Here is a 20,881-nt window from a genome sequence, read left to right as displayed (position 1 = left end):
AAGACTCGAGCAAAACTTTACACCGGATTCATGGGGACCGTGGATTCAGTGTCAGAACTCAGGCGCGCCGCAGAACCCTGTCCCCATCCAAACCAAACCCACCCACTCAGACTGTGGGCCTCCTCTTAGCAAAGCTAAGTCTGGCTGTGAAGGTGTAAGCCGTTGGCCTTGGAGGCCCTGCCCCCGCTCCCTCCACGCCAGGATCTGGCATTCCTCCGCTCAGCCCATCTGCGCTCCGCGGCCGGCGATGGCTGTCCCGGGCAGCCCGCCCTTGGCTCTCCCTCGACCCCAGGAAACGCGGAGCAAAGTGGGCAAAACTGCCCAACTCCCCGAACTCAAGTGCTCCAGAAAGGGAGTTTCTGAGACTTGCTGCCCGCCTCCGGCCGAGGAGGCGTGCGTGCGGCCACCGGCAGAGGGGAGCAGGAGGCGGCGAGGAGCGCGGGGGAGGGGGCGCGCCCAGGGAGGGGGGGCGATGATGTCCAAACTTTAGGAACTAAGTGGCCTCACTCCACGCCGACGGCGAGCCCGGCCTTCTCGCAGAGTGGAGGACTGAAGGGTGGGAAGGGTCGCCCCAGGTGGCCGGCCGGGCCGGGCCGGAGGGGCATGGAACGGGGCGCAGGGGACAGCACCCCACGCCCCGATACTCACCAAGCGCGGGGGTCGCGCGGCACAGCCACAGTGCCAGCAGCGCCCACAGCGGAGCGGGGCGCAGGGCGGGCATCTTCTCGGTCGCCTCCTCCTCCGCCGCCGCCGCCTGGGCAGATCCACATGGGGAGGGGGTCCCGACAGAGGAGCCCCCACTTTTTCCTCCTCTCCTCCTGCTTCTGCCGCTCACGGCCTAGCGCTGCGCCCCGAAGCTCGGGCTTCCGTGCCTCCACTCCCTGCACCCCAAGTCCGCCGCTCCTGGGCCGCCGCCTCAGCCGCCGCCCGAAGTTTGGCTGAAACTTTCTTGGGTGTGCAGCGAAGCAACCTCGTGTGTCCTTCCGCCTCGGCCTCCTCCTCCCACCGCAAACCCCGCCCCGCTGTCGCCGCGGCCAGGCCCCGCCGCCTTCAGCACCCAGGGGTTTCCCGCAGGAAGAAGCGCCGGCCCGGGCTGCGCGCGGAGGGATCTACTATGAGTCTTAGACACCCCTTCCAGCCTCGCCAACCCGCGTCGGCTCCCGACGCGCCTTAACTCGATCGGCGCTGGAGCGTCTCTCGGGGCCCGACCTCAGCCGACGGCGTGGGTGTTAGGACCCTGAACTTGAATCACTAGGGTTGTCGAGATCCTGAACTTGCCGGAGAGACAGACATCATCCAGTGAGATAGGTTTCGCCCACACACCCCACACATCCATCCACACACTCCCGGGCCAGCAAGAGGAATGCGGTAGAGAGGGACCAGTGCTGTCAAAGAAGGTAACGGGCCAAGACGCCAAAGTCCATTTAAAATGAACAGAGCCATAAACTGGGGTTGCACCCTTCATTCATTCATTCATGCAGTCAGTCAGTCAGTCAGTCGTTTAGCAAATATTTCTTAGGCGCCTTATTTTGCGTAGCGGTGTGCCCGGCACAATGGACTGTTACTAAAGACGCATGATGCACAAGCTAGCTTTGAGGGCTGAGACATTGCTGCTGCGGGCTGCAGGATTCAGGGAAGGCTTTCGTGAAGGAGCTGGGATGAGAGCAGGATCTTGAAAGGTTAGTAAAATTGGCATAGGACAAGGAGATCAGCTAAGGATATCCCATTGTAAGATGTTGATAATAGCTAAAAATCAGAAACAACCTAAATGCCCACCCATAGAGGAATGGATGAATAATGTATGGTATATTTGTAAAATGAAACACAATACAGCAATTGAAAAGACTGTATTCATATATGTCAATAGAGATGAGTCTTAAAAATAAAAAGATAGTAAAAAACTAATTTCAGAAGGAACTATAAAGTATACCATTTCTGTATATTTAAATGTTTTCCAAACAATACTATATATTATTTATGAATACATAATACACAGTATATGGTAGAAGACTATAACCAGAATAATGGTTACTTCCTCGGCAGGAGAGTGGGGAATGTGATCAGGTATGGGTACAAGTGGGCTTGCTATTTGTAAGAAAAGAGCTGAAATAATCAAAAAGTTTGTGTGAGCATAACATTCCAGGGGAAAGGCATCATTAAAAGCAAATAAGATAAGGAAGTCAGTAGATGAGTTCTGGCACTATTAGCAACGACCCACCAGAGTCAAGGCGGGAAAGGAGGTTGGCAGAAGATTATGCAGGACCTTGAATGACAAGCAGGGGATGGGGGGTACAGTTATCTCTCAGGTCATAGAAAACCATTGAAGGTTTTTGAACAGGAGTGAGACTTGATGGAAAGGAAAGTTGCTCTGATAATCCTCTGCAAAATTGATTGTCAGGAGCAAAAGGTGAACCGGAGTCCAAGGACCAGTCAGGAGCTTGTGAGACAGTCCAGGCATGGGGCGATGAAGGCCTGCAGTAATGAGGTAAATTCCAGAATGGAAAGGAGGGAATGGATCTGAGACAATCTTGAAGAAAAAGAAAGGGGGGTGGGAGGTGGGAGGTGGGAGGGGAGGCAAACCTATGTGACTAGTTGGATGTGGGAGTTTATGATCCTATTGGGAAGAGGAATCCTACCCACAGAGCCTCTCCCTGGCTCCTGCAGGATAAAATCCAAACTTCTACAAATGGTAAACATAAGGCCTTTACTTCACTGGGCTCCAGATCTTGTCCTCTCTGCCCGCACTGTGAACTTTACACAATAACAGTATTGAATGACTTGAGACTCCCCTGAACATATCGTCTTGCTTCAGTCTCTGCACCTTCTGTCCCCTGATTTGGAATGACTCTTGTAGTCCCCTTCCCTCTTCCTCTTGGTGAACTTCTAATCACTCATCCTTCAGTCCTGAGAAGGCTCTACGGAGACTGTAACAAATTTCCATCCCTCACGGACAGTCCCTCCACTGTACTGCTTCTTTATCTTACACTGTTATCTATTTTTTCACACAGGACCGTTTGTATTTCTATCTTCTCAACCAGATTAAGAGGGCCGTATGGGCAAGGACCATGGCCTTATTCATTCCCAGTATCTATCACATAAGAACTAGAATGTAAAACAACACCAAACAAGTGCAAGTCAGTATGATCATAGGCCTATGATTTTCCAAACTGGATTTTAATAAGCACTTTATAATAGAGAAGCAAGTACTATTATTGAAAGTAGTCAGCTTGGGATGCTAAAAACTCTTTTCAAAAATAACATAATTAGTCAAAATAGTTTTGGAATTTCCCTTGTACAAATATGTTCAGTAAAAAGATGATTAAATTACTTTTTAGGTGTTGACCCGTGGGGTTACCAGCTTGATCATTCACCTTACTCACTAAATAGAGTTCATAATGACTTGGCTGTATACAAATTTTTGAAATCACCTGCAAAGATTTGATTTGTCATTATTAATAGATCCAGAAGAATGTAAAAGTAATCACCCCCAAAGAGCAGCTCCAGAAATGACTGTAGCTACGACAACATTATTAAAATATGTATGTGATTTCTCAAGGTGACTGTCTCAAGGAAAGCAATTACTTTGTTCACATGTAAGTTTTGTTGGATTTGTTATTAAGTTAAATTTATGGCGTACATCCCCATAAGGACAAAAGTAATAAAGAATAAATGTCATGAATGGAAGTCAGGGAAGGCTATGACGGAAGAGGTATTTGAAGGGACATGTTTTGAAGGAAGTTATGCATATAAATTGGTAAAAATGAAACAAAAAGGGAGCTGAAAATCAAGGGAAGAAATTGGAATCAGCAAAGACTGAGAGATGAGAGCAAGTAAGTCCAACCCATCAACTGGCATTCTGGTGAATATTTACCATGGTCCAGATCCTGTGTGAGGAGTTGAGGGATAAAGAAAGAGAGAGAGAAGTAACAGACAATTAATATCCAGTGCGACAAGTAGAATGTTCACAGCTGAACATTCACAGCTGAGGGACTGTGTGTCATGTCCCAGCCCAGGGGTGGTCAGGGAAGGCTTCCTGGAAGACCTCAACAGCTGGACTAAGAATTGGAGGACCAGAAGATTAATGAGGTAAAGAAGAGGTGATTTCGCATGGTTAGAGGTCTAAGCTGTCTCAAGCACAGGGAATGAGTGTAGAGGCAGGTGGACAATAGAGATGAGAGATTGTTCCCTACAGTGGGAAGATAAGAAGTTAGGCAGGGGCTGTGGGCATGCAGAAAAGATAGGCATTGGCTCCTAAGACTCGTAATTGCTTAGGTGAGAGAGGAAAGGTAGACCAAGGAGTCAGCAATGACCTCAGTATCTTGAGGTATTATGAGCTATTCCTGTATACAGGAAATACAGAAGGAAAAGGAGGTTTGGTGGAATAGATAAGCAGGCAAAGGAGCAGTGTAGCTGAAGTGGAAAAACTGTGTTTAGCAGTAGCAACTTGGGCTGTTGACTGCTTTAAGGAGAGCTGGGCGGAGCCTAACTGATTAGCAGGATGGAATTGCACTGAAATATGCTTTCTACTATGGGTCTCTCCCATAGTAGAAGGTAGAAATTTAGCTAAACCCAAATTCCACTGCGTGCATTTAGATGACTGTTTCCCTGATTCCTATCAGAAGCCGGGGGTCTAGTGGTGGTGTCTCAAAACATGAGTAGCATCTGAGGACATAAGATGCCAGGATGTACCTGGCGATGTCAACCCAAAATGTACTCAGCAGTTTAATTACTCAACTAGATTGGGGGATGGCCTTCCCCAAGAACAGTACTTCTAGTCAAAGCAAATTCTAGGGTATAGGAGAAATTGGCAGGAAAACATTCAGGTGATCCTATAACTAAGCAGAGCTATTGCTATTCCTTAAAGTTCTATAGCTTGACTGATACAAAGGAAAATGAGATCCCACAAACTTTCATCCGGGGGAAAAAAATCAGTCTGCAAGACCAAATTAAAATCTATAGACCATTAGTAGTAGAAAAACATGAATAAAAGCCACCGCTAGGACTTCCCTGGTGGCGCAGTGGTTGAGAATCTGCCTGCTAATGCAGGGGACACGGGTTCCAGCCCTGGTCTGGGAGGATCCCACATACCGCGGAGCAACTAGGCCCGTGAGCCACAACTACTGAGCCTGCGCGTCTGGAGCCTGTGCTCCGCAACAAGAGAATCCGCGATAGTGAGAGGCCCGCGCACCGCGATGAAGAGCGGCCCCTGCTTGCCACAACTAGAGAAAGCCCTCACACAGAAACGAAGACCAAACACAGCAAAAATTAATTAATTAATTAATAAACTCCTACCCCAAACATCTAAAAAAAAAAAAAAGCCACCACTAGTTTTGGTTTTGTCAAAACTAAAAATATACATATATGTCTTTACTAATTATAACTCACACATAAAATTGCCTCCCAAGACAAATGCAGAATTAGGCATCTACTTGTTCTCATGTCTATTCTCTCAAACCCAATAAGCTGAAAAAACCCTCAGCAGCAGAGATCCTGTGTTGTCTATTTTGCCCCAGTTGTAGCACAGTAGTTAGTGCACATACGTACTCAACAATACATGTTTTAAATAAATGTGGAATGAGGAGCATATATATCTATATGAATTGGCGAGAGGTGCAATATTAACAGAAAGTTTCGGTGTTTTGGAAAATCCAGTGCTAAATCAGCTAAACACTATATATGTTGAAGAAGAGATTCTGGAGTTCTTATCAAGCATAGGTTGATGTATCAAGGCACTTCATAGCTTGACATATAAAGCTACTCCATACATCTCACCATATAACCCAGGGATGTGTAATGAAATGTTTGTGGAACAGGAATTAAAAGGAAGATTTCTTGGCGCAGTGGTTGAGAGTCCACCTGCCGATGCAAGGGGACACAGGTTCGTGCCCCGGTCCGGGAGGATCCCACATGCCGCGGAGCGGCTGGGCCCGTAAGCCATGGCCGCTGAGCCTGTGCGTCCGGAGCCTGTGCTCTGCAAGGCCACAACAGTGAGAGGCCCGCGTACAGCAAAAAAAAAAAAAAAAAAGATTTCTTTGCAAAATAATGCCTTGCATTTGCGCAGTACTTTAGGCTTTCCAAAACACTTTAAAGTGTATTATCTCATTTGATCCTCAAAGCAGTTGTGGGGAATAGCCAAGCCAGTCATTATTATCCCCATTTCACAGATGAAGAAACTGAGATAGAGCATGTGTCTTGCCTAAGGTTAAATAAGTAATTGGTGACAGAGCTGAGACAAAACCCCAATATTTCTGATTTCTTATTCAGTCACATTCCACTGTCCCTTCCTGCACAACTGTGAAGCATATCCAAGATGATATTTAGTGCAGGGACCTCTGGGCAGAGGTCTGGGCACAGATTCTCATCACTTCCATTTCGGTACAGGACAAGCTGACCCACTTGTAACTAGGAAACCTAAGCAAGCGAATGGATTCTTTTATTTAAAAGCATTTTTTGAGAGCCTACATTTTGCAAAGCATGTCCTTGACTCTGTGGCAGTACAGACAGGAATCAGACCCAGCCTCTGTTCTCCAGAGATCACAGTGCAGTGTGGGAGGCCAACATACAAACAGCATAACTACAACAGTGATAAAGCACAGGACTATGGGAAAGTAGAGAGCACTGTGATTAATTTTAAGGCCACTTTCATTTCGCCCTGTTTCCAGCCAGCAATATATAAATGACCTGAGGTGGCCTATACAACTGGAGTGTAAGCAGTATAAACACAAGAACTATTTCTTATTCATATTTATAATCCCACAGTAGTTAGTTCTATGTCTTGCATGGAATAAGTGTCCAATAAAGACACATTCTGAGAGGTCTGCAAGTTCAGCCAAACAGAGGACAAGTTCCAGAAGGCAGGAGTTGATCTCAAGATTCAAACTAGCTCTGAGAATTAGGAGCCAGTCAGACCCTTCAACCGAACATAGACCCAGATGAGTAATATAAGAAATCTTCATGTGAGCTTCTTGGCATATGTTTGCCCCTTTAGGAATGTGATTATCTCAATTTAATTGATGTCAAGGAGAGGGAAATTTAAGATTGTCCTTTTATAATTAAATCTTCGTCATATGCATGCGCTCTGTGTACTATATGGCAATGTCACCTATGAAACTTAACTAGGAATCCAAAATTCTCTGCTATCCATGAGATAAGCAGGAAGGTTAGTATAGGAATGCTCACTTTAGTACTACCTGACTTAAAATTTTCTTTTAAGTATTTTATGCTTCAATTCCTAAGTGGGTGTATACTTTTTATACATAATGATGTAAAAGAGAATTGACCTGTATGTACCAGGATGTCACCCCAACTCAAGAGCAGCATAAATCCACAACTGTGTAATTATCGAACCACGATATTATTGGATGAGTTGCAGCATTTCAGTCACTAAAATGGTTATGTAACTCCAGATATTTGTCAAGTGTTAAGGTTTTTGTTCTCAGAAAGTATTCAGTTGTTTCCACCCAACATTCTTATTTTCTTCCCTCACAATTAGCCAAGAAATTCTTGAGCAGTGAGGTCCAGGCATACAGAAAGTTTCCACCTTAAAGTTTGGCAAAATGTTTAAACTGAGTGCAGATCACATCTAAGTCCACTTATGTGGAATTCAAAATAGTTAGCTAAGTGTGAGGACGGGGGCATCGAGAGTAAGCAAAAGAAATCCCACTTTTAAAAGTAAGAATAAAAATAAAACTTCTAAAGTAATTCATCAGGAGATAATTAATGGGTGGCAACAGGTATTTACAATGGAAGTGTACATGGCCTTAACAATGGGGTTTGCTCTGAAGACATTCTAATTAAAAAGGGAAAGAGTAATTTTGTAGGAAAGTACAAATCAGTGGTGTGTATGCATGCTAATGTGTACAGAGACAGAGGTGGTAATTGCTGGGCTCAGAGCAGGTATCTGTTGCTGAAGATAATGACCTTGTAAATATACCAATAGAGTTTCCAACAAAGCTGAGAGTATATCATTATTATTTGCCAATGTGGACAGGAATGTGAACTTGGAGTTTAGCAGGTGAATCTGCTGGATACCAACTTGTTTTTGTTTTTAATTATTCTGATTTCTGTTGAGAACAGTATAAGATGAATACTTGTTCTCTTGCTCAGACCAAAGACCTGGTCGTTTTTCTTTCAAACCGTTGACTCCCTCCCTCGTATCACACTTCCTGAAAGTCTAAGCGAGAAAAGAAGAACAGATGCTAGCAAGACAGAGAATGTTCCCCCCGTTACGATCTACATCTGAGTCCAGAAAAGTACACCTCATCGCTGAGAAGAGCCCTGTGGACAGTTCACATCTCCATTGGTTTCTTTTGCAAGATAACAGTTACCTCAAAAGAGCCTTCCTTAATTGAACTCTTATGGTCTGGAATACCTGCCTGTCTACTGATGACTGTCATTTAAGAGTATTTACTCAAGACAATGGTTAGGGGTATAGATATATTTGTAGGTAAGTGAAGGAGTGGGTAGGGTGAACACAGACTGATTTCTGTAAACTCCAAGTGCTGAGATCAGTAGACAAACTTCAAGTTTTGAAAAGGCCAACTTGGAACATGCAAAATATAGTATAGTTCCTTGCTCATCCACCACTTGGGGTTTTGAGAAGAAAAGGGAAGTAAGAAGAGTTGAAGACAAGAAAAACAGAAGAGTGGGAGAGGAAGGTGAAAGGGTGCTCTGGAGTAATATGCACCTGTTTAGAAGTGGGGAAGTAGCATGAACACTAGCAAAAGAAGAACCAATGTGGAGTTCCTCCTTGCACAGCTCCTTCTTCCCTCCTGAAGGCTTGGGGTGAACCCACAGCACTATTGTAGAGGTAAAAGAGAACCTCACTCAGGACACCTCCCTGAATTCCCTCCAAATAACTCAGAGTGCCCCTACTCTAAATCAGTTCCCTCCATCATAAATATTTATGGGTAATAATAACCACAATCATTAATAATGATAATGACAGAACTTTTATGGACAGCTTACTGTGTGTCAGGCACTGTATTAAGCATTTTACCCACTTCATTGTTTATAATGCTCCAGCCAGTTTATGAGTAGCTATTAGTATTCCCACCGTTGCAGAGAAAGTGAAGCCTGAGAAGTTGCCCAGGATCACACACCTGCTAAGCAGTGGCACAGCCCAGGTAGGTGATCACCTCCAGTGGCACACAGTTGACCTCTGCGTGGTATATATGCCTGCCCACAGGCCTCTGCCTGAGAGATCCAATCCCATCCATTGTTCAGACCATCCACTTGAGCACCGTATAAGCTGTTCTCTTGTCATTTGTTTTAAGCCTGGTCTCCCAAACTTTTTGTGAGACAGGGTTTGATCACATACTTCCTTCGTGCTCTCCTACAGCATGACGCCCAAAACCAGGCTTGTCAGCCTCCAACCCTGGGACATCTTGAGGACTTCATTTCCCTGCTTCTGCCCCTGAGATAAGAGAAGGTCAGACAATTCTGCCGGTTGGTTCTACACTACAATTTTTTATTCTGAAATACTGCCTTCTATGTGTACCTAATGAAAGAAAACGCCAGTAGAGAAAGAACCAATTCTATTTATTGCCATATCGTTGTTTAAATTATAAACAATATATATGTATATATATTTTATATATATATTTTTTAATATATATATATTTAAAAATTAAAGAAAATCACCTATAATACCACCACTGATAGCATTTTGGTATATTTTATTCAGTTGTTCCTTCATATGCACATTTCAAATAGTTATAATCAATCCTGCTTTCTCAGTTAATTCACATAGCATAAATCTTGTCCTGTGTTGCTACATAGTTATCATATGTAAAGTAACATGGTTATTGTCTGCAGTATATTACAGCATTGATGACATAGAGAGCTAGAATGCTTTCTACGTAGGTGTCGGGATCTGTAGCCAGAGTTGTCCATCCTATTGCAGAAACAGCCTCTGCAGACAACCCACCTATACTGCTTCCATTGCCAAAGCCAGTAGGGTGAATGGGTGGGCCCTTCAGCAGCTGAAATGAATCAGCCCCAAAGAATCCCCTGCTGCTGCTCTCTAACCTCAGTCCTTCCCCCCTAGCCCCTTACCACACCTCCATAGCTTTTACAAACCTTTCCCACTGTCCTCTAGCCTCTTTCTGTTCCCTGTTTCCTTCCCAGCAAAAGGCCTTACTTCCCACTTCACTTAAAGACATCTCCTAGCTCAAACATCACCTCCCCTGTAACCTTCCCTAGTCCTCCCCATTTCTATACTGGCAGGCCATCTAAAAACTCCCCAACCTCTCTCCCTTCAACCTCACAGCTTATCTCTTGTGCACCCACCTTTACTTCCTTTTCTTGTATCTCAGAGAAAGGCCTTTCCTCCATTCCAATGCTAATATCCTTCTGCACTAGCCATTGATTTCATCCCCTTCTGCTTTTTCCAAAACCATGTTGCCATTCGTTATCCATCTGCCTCCACTGTCATTCTCATTCATCTCTCCCTCTCTGCTGGCTTAATCCTCTCAACCAACAATTTTCTTCAGCCTTAGCTCACACTTGCACAAGTACTTTCTGTGGTAGGCTCAGGCACATGTCTCTTTCCTTGCACTTTCCAACCTCTTCAAAGAGTAGTTTGTCCCTTTTGTTCTTACTTCTTCAACCCACGACAACTTCCTCTCCCTACATTTGTTGAGCATCTACTATGTGAAAACAATGGGGAAATAGAGATGAACAAGGCAGTCCCTACTCCTAAGGGGCTTCCAGCTAGTGGGGAAGACAGATAGTAAAGCAAACAACACAATACAATAAAACAAGTCGCATAATAGTAATATGTGCAAAAAGGTATCTGTAGAAAGGCTGCCTGGGGAATATTGGAAAGACTTCTGAGGGAGGTGACCCTTGAGTTAAACCTTGCAGAATGAATTCCATATCACCAGGTAGACACTATATATGTACATATATTGCATTGGGGAGAGCACACAACTGACAGAAGAAACAGCTTATGCAGAGGGCGGAGAAACCATAAGATTAACAATTCTTTAGGGAATAGCAGACAGCTCAGTTATTGGAAGGATAGGGTTCCTAGTAAGGAATGCTTAGAGAAGAGACGGAGAAAGATTTGTTTAGGCCACTAGTTCTCAAGCTTTCGCGTGTTCAGAATCACCCAGAGGGCCTTTGAAAACAAATTTCTGAACTCCAGCTCCAGAGTTTTAGGGTGGGGGCTGGGTGGGGCTGGGCAATTTGCATGTCCAGCAAGTTCCAAGGTGATGTTGACGTGTGGGTCTGGAGACCACACTTTGAAAACCCCTGGCTTAGTAACCTGGCTTCTGCTTGAATTGTTCCAGTGCAATTACTTTTAGAGGTCACCAGAGACCTTCAGCTGCCAAATCCAGTGAACTCCTCAGTCTCATTCTCCTTGACCATTCTGCAGCACTTGACGCAATTGATTTATTAATTGGTCTCCCAGCTTCCAGTCTCACCTTCTTTCCGTCCACTCACTACACTGATGCCCACAGGACTATCCAAACTACAAGTAAAATCTTATCACTCTGGGGCTTCCCTGGTGGCGCAGTGGTTGAGAGTCCGCCTGCCAATGCAGGGGACACAGGTTCGTGCCCAGGTCCGGGAAGATCCCACATGCCGTGGAGCGCCTGGGCCCGTGAGCCATGGCCGCTGAGCCTGCGCGTCCGGAGCCTGTGCTCCGCAACGGGAGAGGCCACAACAGTGAGAGGCCCGCGTACCGAAAAAAAAATCTTATCACTCTGTACTTAAAACCCACCAGTGGCTCCCCATTCATTGTGGTTAGAGCCCAAACTCCACAGGCTGGAACAGAAAACCCTGGCGGTCTGGCTATACTTACCTCCTCTCTTGCTGTTACCCCATATGGTACAGCCCATATTCCAGGTACATCAACCTACCAGCCAGTTCCCAGACATGCTGTGGGCCCATGTACTCCTCACATCTGCTCCTGCACTTTCGTTTGCCTGACATGCCCTTCCTCCCTCCCCTCGTCCACCCCATCTTCCCCTTGACCTGTGGAATCCTAGCTCAAGGACTAGCTCAAATGTCATCTCCTCTGTGAAGTGTTCTTCAGCTTTGTTGCACCTTTCCCCAAGCCCCTCTGCAGTTGCTTTCCGTATATTATACATACCACTTACCAGTTAGTTGACTATATGACTACTACATCGGGACCTACTTGAGTGCACAGTCTGAGGCTATCTTACTATTTTGTCATTCCCATAGAAGGTGTTCGATGTAGATGTGTTGTGTTGTGTGAGTGAATGCTGGTTACGTAGTACTCACTGAATAAATAGTGACTGGGGTAGACACCCACTGCCTGCCTGGTGGAACCCAGCAGTAGGCAGGCAGACAAATAGGAGGAGTACGAGGACATACAGAGAAACTCTGTGAATGAGCAAGAGTCAGATGTGCCACTTCACAGCCACCTGACTCCCTGACCGGGAGGTTGAACCACAGGCTTTTGTTTCCCATGACTCTCTCTTTCTTTGATGACACACTGGTTTGTCAGCTCCATGGGCCAGGCGGTTATGCAGCTGCCTTTCTTGCTTTCAGCCAAATGCTCTCCAGGGGACTTATCCAGACTAAGGAACAACATCTGTGGAGACTGGGCAGGAAACACTTTGGTTGTTTGGCTTGGTGAGCACAGCACCAGCAAGCAGCCGTTTCTTTTCTTTCTTGTCCCACTGCTGACGGAATGCTAGAGATTCTTTACCTTTGCAAAGCACAGATTCCCCACTTTCTCTCTCTGTCTCTCTCTCTCTTCCTCACCCCCTCCCTTACTCCTGCGCATTCTGATTGTGGGGTGACCAGATCCTGCAGAAATAAAACAGGCCTGGATTTCCATGGGGCCAGGCTGCATTCTCCTCATTCTCTAATGATACCATAAGGTTAGGAAACCACTGAGCAGCTAATGAGCTCAGAACACCCATGCTTTTTGTCACCTAGCCTCTTCTCATCTCTGCACAGATATTCCTGTGAGAGCAGCCATGTATTTAGTGACTCCTATATACTAGGTGTTTTATATACATGATCTCATCAGATCCTTGCAACATTCCTGCAAGGCAGATATCTTTATCTGCATTTAACAGATAAAGACACTGAGGCTCAAAGAGTTATAACTTGTCCAAACCCAACAAGCTAATAAGTGGTAAGGGTAAGATTTGAACACATGTTGTAATAATTCCAACACCTGTGTGTTTTCCTTTAGTCATATATCTTGGAGAACCAAAAAGGCTGAAAGTTAGTCAGCCAACGTAAATTCAAGGTGTCCTGATTTCTAGGTCAGCCTACAAATACCCACTCTATTGAAAGAACTGTTTGAATGGGTAAATATGATGTTCCAAGAATTTACAAAACTTAAAAAATGTATTGAGGCTGCAATGTGAAAATGACCCAGAATGGGAAAAGCTGTCTAATTACTTACCAGCGTCCCTTGTCTCTATTCTCCTGCGGTCAATGGCCCCTCTCAGTTGGGTGTACCCGTGCAGAGATGCTTCCCTATCCCCTAAAGTGATACCCTTTTCTGTGGCTCAACGCCCACCCCCCCTCAAAGCAGTGTTTTAAAAATCTCCCTTCTCCTGTTTTCCATCCTCTGAAGTACGAAGTCTGACCAGGAAGAAGGAATAAAACTGTGACTGCACGCACAAGTAGCTTGACAAAATATAAACGGTTGTTTATTTCTACAACAATGCCAAATTCAATAAAACAATGATGTTTCTTCTTTTCTGGTCAACTTGACACTTAACGAGTAGGTTTTCCTGAAGATTTCCCTGTTCAACTGGTGCTCTTGGCATTGTGAATAAACAGAACTGATGATAACATCCATCAGAGTTAAGCACACAGAGTGGGTGATAAAGTCAACAAGAAGCCGAAGGCAAGATTTACCCCCGATAAGCTGCCAGGAGTTGGCCGTGGGTTCTCAGCGGACACTGTGACTCATTCATCTTCCCCCTTCAGCCTTCCACCACCACCATCATCCCTGCTTCAGCACTCAGGACAAGCAGGAGAGGAGGAAAGCTCAGGAGTCAAGTACATGAGATGAATACATCGCAGAGATGATCTGACTAGGATAAAAGGCGAAGACTCAGTGGTAGATTCTTAACGCACGCCATAAGAGAACAAAGAAGGGCACGTTAAAAGTCAAAGCAAACAAATAAAGGTCACGCTCTAGAAGAGCAAAGCAGACACCAGTGATTACTAGGCTTCCTTTAAGCACCCTTCCGCTTTCTTGTCCTAGCCTCCTCTAGCCCAGCCAAGGAGGTTCCAGAGTCTGTCCGTTGTTCCAAGACTTGAAATTGTTTGCCTTGGATTATTCCCACTCCTGTATTTTCTTTGCCTCTCTTTTCAAAAGTAGGTTAAGGATGTTCAGGTTTCCCTCAAGCATCTTAATCAGTTAGTCTTGATTACAATTGCATCTTTTAAATTGCCCAACCCATTGAAAGGCTGCCATGAAAGGAGCTTCTACAAACACAAGCTGGGCTGTGTTTTTCATTTTATTATGTTGCAAAATGTGAACGAGGAGTTACCTCCAAGTGTGTAATTAGCATAAAAGCTACCCAAGCAGAGAAGAGAGAGGTGGGCTACTGTCGCAGTGGAAAACACTGCTATTGTTCCCACAAGGGACATGTCCATTGAGACTAAAATAAAGAGAAGCTTTTTGCTAACAAATGAAAGTGTTTCACACAGCTCATGGCTCATAATATTAAATGCTCAAAATGTGTTTGCTAGATTGGAATCTTCTCCATGATCTACTTCTCAGTCAAGTAACCAACCAGGGTCACCTCCATTTCCTCACCATCCACTCTTCTTGTACTCCTCTTGGCGCTTGAATTTGTTCCTCAACATTTCTCCATGATTGCCCTCCTAAGGAGCCATTTTAGACATTTTTAATTGCTCCCCCCACAATTTTTTTTTTTTTTTGCGGTACGCGGGCCTCACTGTTGTGGCCTCTCCCATTGCGGAGCACAGGCTCCGGACGCGCAGGCTCAGCGGCCATGGCTCACGGGCCCAGCCGCTCTGCGGCATGTGGGATCCTCCCAGACCGGGGCACGAACCCGTGTCCCCTGCATCAGCAGGCAGACTCTCAACCGCTGCGCCACCACGGAAGCCCTCCCCACAATATTTTCATACCACAGATATATTGTTATATCAGTTTAAGTTCTGTATTTATATCTGTACTATACAGTAAAAAATTATTTTTCATCCCCCAAGAACTATTCTCGCACTCCTGTTGAGCATGCATGACCTACCAAGCCAGAGCAGACTGATCTAGGACATAAGAGAAACAGATCACAGAACTAAACGCTGGATGAAATCGATTTAGGAGAAAATCCAGGCAGGTGGCAGGCATAAGAGTTTGTCTAAATCAGGCTTGAAATGGGTCAAGACAGACAGCTGACCATAATGGTTAGCCAAGCAGGATGTAGGTTGGAGAAAGCAGCTTTGGTGGAAGACAGGAGAGCAAGGTTTAAGGCAGGCAGAGGCGTGGAGAATACGGGTCCGTTGGGTCAGATAATGCCTCATATAGAGAAATTCCAATATCCAGAAAAACTCCATGGAAGAGAAATTGCTCCCAACTCTGAAGCCAGATTAGACATTTGCCTTTGATCCTAAAGAGCCCCTTGACTACCAGGCTGACTGTGCCCCATTGATGAAAATCTCTGGTTATTATAGGGGAACACGTCAAGTTGGTCCCCGCATTCCCTGAGAACCAACATCTCCCAGTACTTTGAACCTTCTGTATCAGATGAAAGAACCAAGCCTTCTAACCTGACTTGGAGCTTTGCTGTGGCGTTCATGTCCTCAGGCATTCAAACAGGTTGGTCGGATAAGAAGTCTGGCTTTCCTCTTCCTCAAGTCATCTACCTTCTGGAGAACCTTCCTCTCCTGACCTAAAAACAGGAGTGGACCCAGGGCCCTGACTGAGCACACCCAAAGCTGTGCTTCCTAAAGCCATTAGAATCTCTTAAAGGTCAACTCCATCAGCCATTCTTGCTGATTTCCCAGGTCAGGGTCTCAGTGACGTTTGGTACTGCAGCTCACACTCTCCTTAGTTAATGGTCAGGCACTCTACCTAGGGTCTTCATCACACTCTACTTCCTTGGTCCCCTGAACACTCACCTTCTCAGTCTCCTTATTCCTCCTTACCTTCCTCAAGGGCATCCTTTACCTTTGGTTCCTTCCCGTTGCCCTCCATGCTCATCTCCACCATGCTGATCTGTTCATATGTTCAATTTAATTTAATAAACATGGTTGAGCACTTGCTATATGCCTAGCATGGGTGTAAACAAGATATGGTCCTTGCACACTCTTATGGGGGTAACAGATATGTACATAACCAAGCAAAACACAATGTGAGGTATGTAATACAGATATGTACAAAATATCTTAGCACCCCAATGAGGAAGTGATGAATTATGTATTGAAGAGACTGTAACAGGCATGAATTTTCCCAGAGGGAAAATTTTTGACTTGTGCCTTGAAGAATGAATAGAGATTCATAAAATAGAAAAGGTGGAGGAAGGGCATTACAGATAGAGATGAGGATGGGAAAGGCACTGGCATGATCAAGAAGGGTTAGAAAGCCCTTGTGACTTGAGGGGAAGTAGGTGAGAAAGTGGGCAGGGTTGGGGGAGGAGTGATAGGAGATGAGGCTGGAGGGTCCGGGACACACTTCAATCACCATTTAAATGTACGTTTCTAGGTAACATGAAATGGATCATCACATTGCCCAGCATATTTAAAAAAATAAATAAATTTAGCTCATGTTTACTATATGCTGTGTACTGTGCTAGGTGCTGGTGGTACAAAGATAAATAAGCTGTCCCCTTGGGAGCTCCTAGTAGAGAGATAGACACGTCTAAGATATTAATATATGCAATACAAGCTAATCCATGCAGTGATGGTAGCTTGTACATGACACAAAATACAGAGGGGCTTTGAGTGGAAGGATTAGCAGAGGATGCTTCAGAGAAAAAGTGATATGTGAGCTGAGCTTTAAGAGATCAACTGGAATTGGATGGTGTGGTAGGCAGAATAATGGCTCCCCAAAGACGTCCATGTCCTAAACCCGTGAATATGTTAAGTATCATAGCAATGGGGACTTTGAAGATGTGACTAAATCCAGGGATGATAGAAAGATTATAGATTATCCAGATGGGCCCATTGTAATCATGAGGGCCCTTATATAAAAGGGGACGGGAGTGTCAAAGCCAGAGGAGGAGATGTGGCAATGGAAGCAGCGGTTGGAATGATGTGGCCATCAGCCAAAAAAGCATGGGCAGTCTCTAGAGGCTGGAAAAGACAAAGAATAGATTCTCTCCTAGAACCTCCAGAAGGTATGCCACTCTGCTGACACTTTGATTTTAACCCCACAAGACTCACTTCAGACTTATGATTTGCAAAGAAGCAAGATAATAAATTTGTGTCATTTTTAAGCCACTAAGTTTGTGGTAATTGTTACAGCAGCGAAAGAACACTGATACATAGGGAGCAGTAGGCAGGCTGTGGGATGGAGAGACTTCCAGACAAAAGGAGTAGCATCAGCAAAGGCACAGAGGCACAAACCACATGGCACACCCTGGGGCAGGGCTTACAAGTAGTTTAGTGTTGCTGAGGCTCAAGGATCACCAGGTAAGGAGCAGAAGAAAAGGCTGGAGTGTGAGGCAAGTGCCAGATGACAGAAGGCCTTGTAAGCTCCTACCAAGGAGCTTAGGTGTAGTTTAAGCTTAGAAAGTCAATCAAGGGGGTTTAACGGTTTTAAACAAAAAAGTCTAAGTACCATATTTTCAATTTGCAAGGAAGGCTGAATGGGAAAGAGCCTGGAGCAGGGAGACTACTTAAGAAACTATTGCAGATGTCCTGGGGAGAGACGCTGCAGCTTGAACTACAGGAGTGTAAGACAAGTCAGAATAAAGAGATATTTAGGACTCAGAGAGTGACAGACTACTGGGGGCAAAAACAAAGGGAAGAGTCAAGGATGACTCCAGAGTTCTGAACTGGACCTTAGGGGATGGCCATGCTGCCATGAGAAGGGAAAAGCTGGAGGTTACTCCCAATAATTCTTAGATTCATATTTTCTTTATTCCTGTGTCCACTAGGCTGATTAGTCCCAGCAACCTACATTTAAACCGTCTTTAAATTCTCCTGCTAGCCTTTCCTCTCCTCAATCTATTCTCTATGTTGTAATTAGAACAATTAACTCCATATTTAACAGATTCTTACTTAGTGCCTACCATGTGCCAGATACTGTTATAGACCCTGGGCATATTGTAATGAACAAAATAACTTAAAAAATAAGCTAGTTTACATTTAATCTAGAAGGTCTTCTTAGAAGGTAATTTTGGACATATCCATCACCAGTTCACACCTTCTACACTGAATTCCAATTTCCTCTCATTTTATAGCTACATTTTTGGGATGTGCTGAAGCTCTCTGTCAACTAACTTGTCTCAAACTATTAGAAATCTTAACTTACAAATGGGTTGTGATCTGAATCTGTGCTTCTCAAACTATCTGGGAGCGGGGTGGTGGGGTAGTTGTATGGGTGGTTTGTTGTTGTTGTTTTTAGTTTCTCAAAAATTTCCGAACTACTGTTGTCTGCTACCTGGTCCTCCTACACAAGACTAGTGCACAGGTCGTGCCCCATGTGACTCACTGTGTGAATTCCACAACAGCAAAACTCATCCATGCCCTGCTCTGTGACACAAGTCCACTGATGACCTGTTTGTATGTCACAGAATTCTTGATTTGCTCTGAAACTTTCTAAGTGCTTCCTCTCAATTTCTGTACCCTCAAGTTCAACACTGTCCACAGAACACGTTGAATCCCCACATTTACCAAGTCCCTTAGTAAAACAGTTTTGAGGAATTTGAAACAAATTATATGGTGATTTCATTTTTTCTGGCCCACTGAAGCCTATATCGGCCATGCTAGCTTATAGTTTTTCTATAAATAGACCCTACACTATGTGGAGTTTTTCTATAAATAGACCCTACACTATGTGGAGGCAGAAGAATAAAGGCAGACTCTCAACCACTGCGCCACCAGGGAAGCCCTCAGATCACCTTTTTAAAGTGTAAACACTTCTATTTCCCCCTCTATTTCATGTTTTTTAAACTTCTTTAGTCAGCTACCTCCTTAACCCAATCCCAATTCACACAAATGAAGAAGAAAATTAATGTGAGAGTCCCTCAATTCTTTATCAAGTTCTTGCCAGCGATAATCCAACAACCTCAGTTTCACTAGCCCTAAATAGATGAAGCTATTTAGCATAAACCATAGTTTAAGTCAACCTCAGGCTTATGGACTGGATGGGTCTAGGAAATAAAAGGAGCCTTCTGTCTCTGATTCATTGGCTCAACGCTGGGGCTGGCTTATCCGGGACTTCCTCCAGCCCCCAATGAGTATGTTTGCAGCCTTATATTACAGTTCTTCTAGAACTTTTTTTCAATCCTCATCATCCTTGTCCTTTCTTTGCTTTTGACACCATTAACTCTTTCTTTTCGGTGAATAAACTCTCTTATTCGATGGCTTCCATGACTCCACATTGGATTTGTTCCTACTTTTTTGTTTCATCCAATTTAGTCTCTGTGATCTCATCTTCCTTTCTCTCCTCCTTTGCCAGGGGCCTTATCCTAGACCTTCTTCCCTCACTCTCACATGATGCTCTCACTCTCCAGATGCTCTCATCCTCTCCTATGGACTCAGTTATCATCTAGATATTCTCATGACCTAAACTCTTTCCTGAGCATGATACACATAATTCCAACCATTCTCAACATCTTCATCTAAGTATCTCATAAGCATCACGAACTCAACTTAATGTTACTTCTCAAAAATCTCTCCTTCCTGCATTTCATATCAGGACACTGCTATCCACTTAAACATTCAAGATCAATGTTGGAATCACTCACGACTCTTCCCTTCTTCTCATTCCTCATCTTCAGTCAGTCACCACTCATCATGCCACCACTGCTGTGTTTCTTCAATCATTCTCTTTTTCTCCACCTCCACTGCCTGACGTCATGCTCTCATCACTTCTAACTAAGACCATTCTCAGTTCTCTGAACCCTCAGTTCTCCACAACCCTCAGTGCTGGAGGGTGGGTCTTCCCAGGACTCAGAGCTCCCAGTCCCGTCCATCTCTAGAGCAGCCTCTGCTCAGTTGCTGCATTGCCCTTTCTTTTGACAGGAAAATCCAATCATTCATACTCTTGAATACTGACTTTCACAACTCTTCTTTCTTTAACTTCTTATAATACAATCAAATTTTTTTTTCTTTTAATGGATTACCAGGACTTTCACACATAGGCCTTGACTGACTTTTATAGACTCTTCTAGTTTAATGACAACAAAACCCCAGCATTTATCAAACTTGCTACCATTTCTCAGACCTCTGCATTCTATTCTTGCCACCAAGTATGAGCCAATGCCTGCCGTCTATCTAGATGGGTTACTAATCGTCTAAAACTTAGTGCATATGCTTTATCTTCTGGGGCACTCCTCCAAGCACTGATCACTACTCCTTCCGTTGTGTTACCATAGCACTTTGTAAGGGCCTCTGTGGGCAGTTCATTCAATGGAGTTTTATGAGCAAGTTGCTGAGTTATACTCTAAAGGTACAAAGAAGATGGTACTGCCATCAAGGAGCGTACCTTCAATTAACAGAGAAAGACATGAGTGTAAATAGCAAATATGTTTATTTATTTTTAAGAAATCAACATTACAAAGTACTACAGGTGCTGTAGGAGAAGTATAGGCAGGACGCGGTGGACAATAAACGAAGGAGGGAGTGTTCACTTCTACCTGTGAGACTGGAGATTGGAGGAGAGAAACCTAATGAAATATATTATAAAAAAAGATAACCCTCCTAGCAGATGATGAAAAGAGGGCATTCCGGGCAGAGGAGAGCA

The 20,881-nt window shown here is 44.5% G+C and overlaps 1 protein-coding gene across 2 annotated transcripts in view; it reads right to left on the bottom strand.

Moving 5' to 3' along the window:
* Nucleotides 1–972, bottom strand: part of NOTCH2 (notch receptor 2) — a 178,058-nt gene extending 177,086 nt beyond the window's left edge. The window contains exon 1 of one of the 2 annotated variants that reach the window (XM_004263258.4): nt 649–972. In XM_004263258.4, the coding sequence (XP_004263306.2) occupies nt 649–721 (73 nt within the window). In that variant the 5' untranslated portion in view covers nt 722–972. The remainder of the gene's footprint in view (nt 1–648) is intronic. The other variant, XM_033436698.2, reaches the window with a different exon arrangement.
* Nucleotides 973–20,881: the final 19,909 nt, after the last annotated feature.

This window comes from Orcinus orca, chromosome 1, assembly GCF_937001465.1.
Source record: "Orcinus orca chromosome 1, mOrcOrc1.1, whole genome shotgun sequence".
Taxonomy (NCBI): Eukaryota; Metazoa; Chordata; class Mammalia; order Artiodactyla; family Delphinidae; genus Orcinus; species Orcinus orca.
The sequence above is the reverse complement of the archived record's forward strand: the minus strand, read 5'-3'. Positions and strand labels throughout refer to the sequence as shown.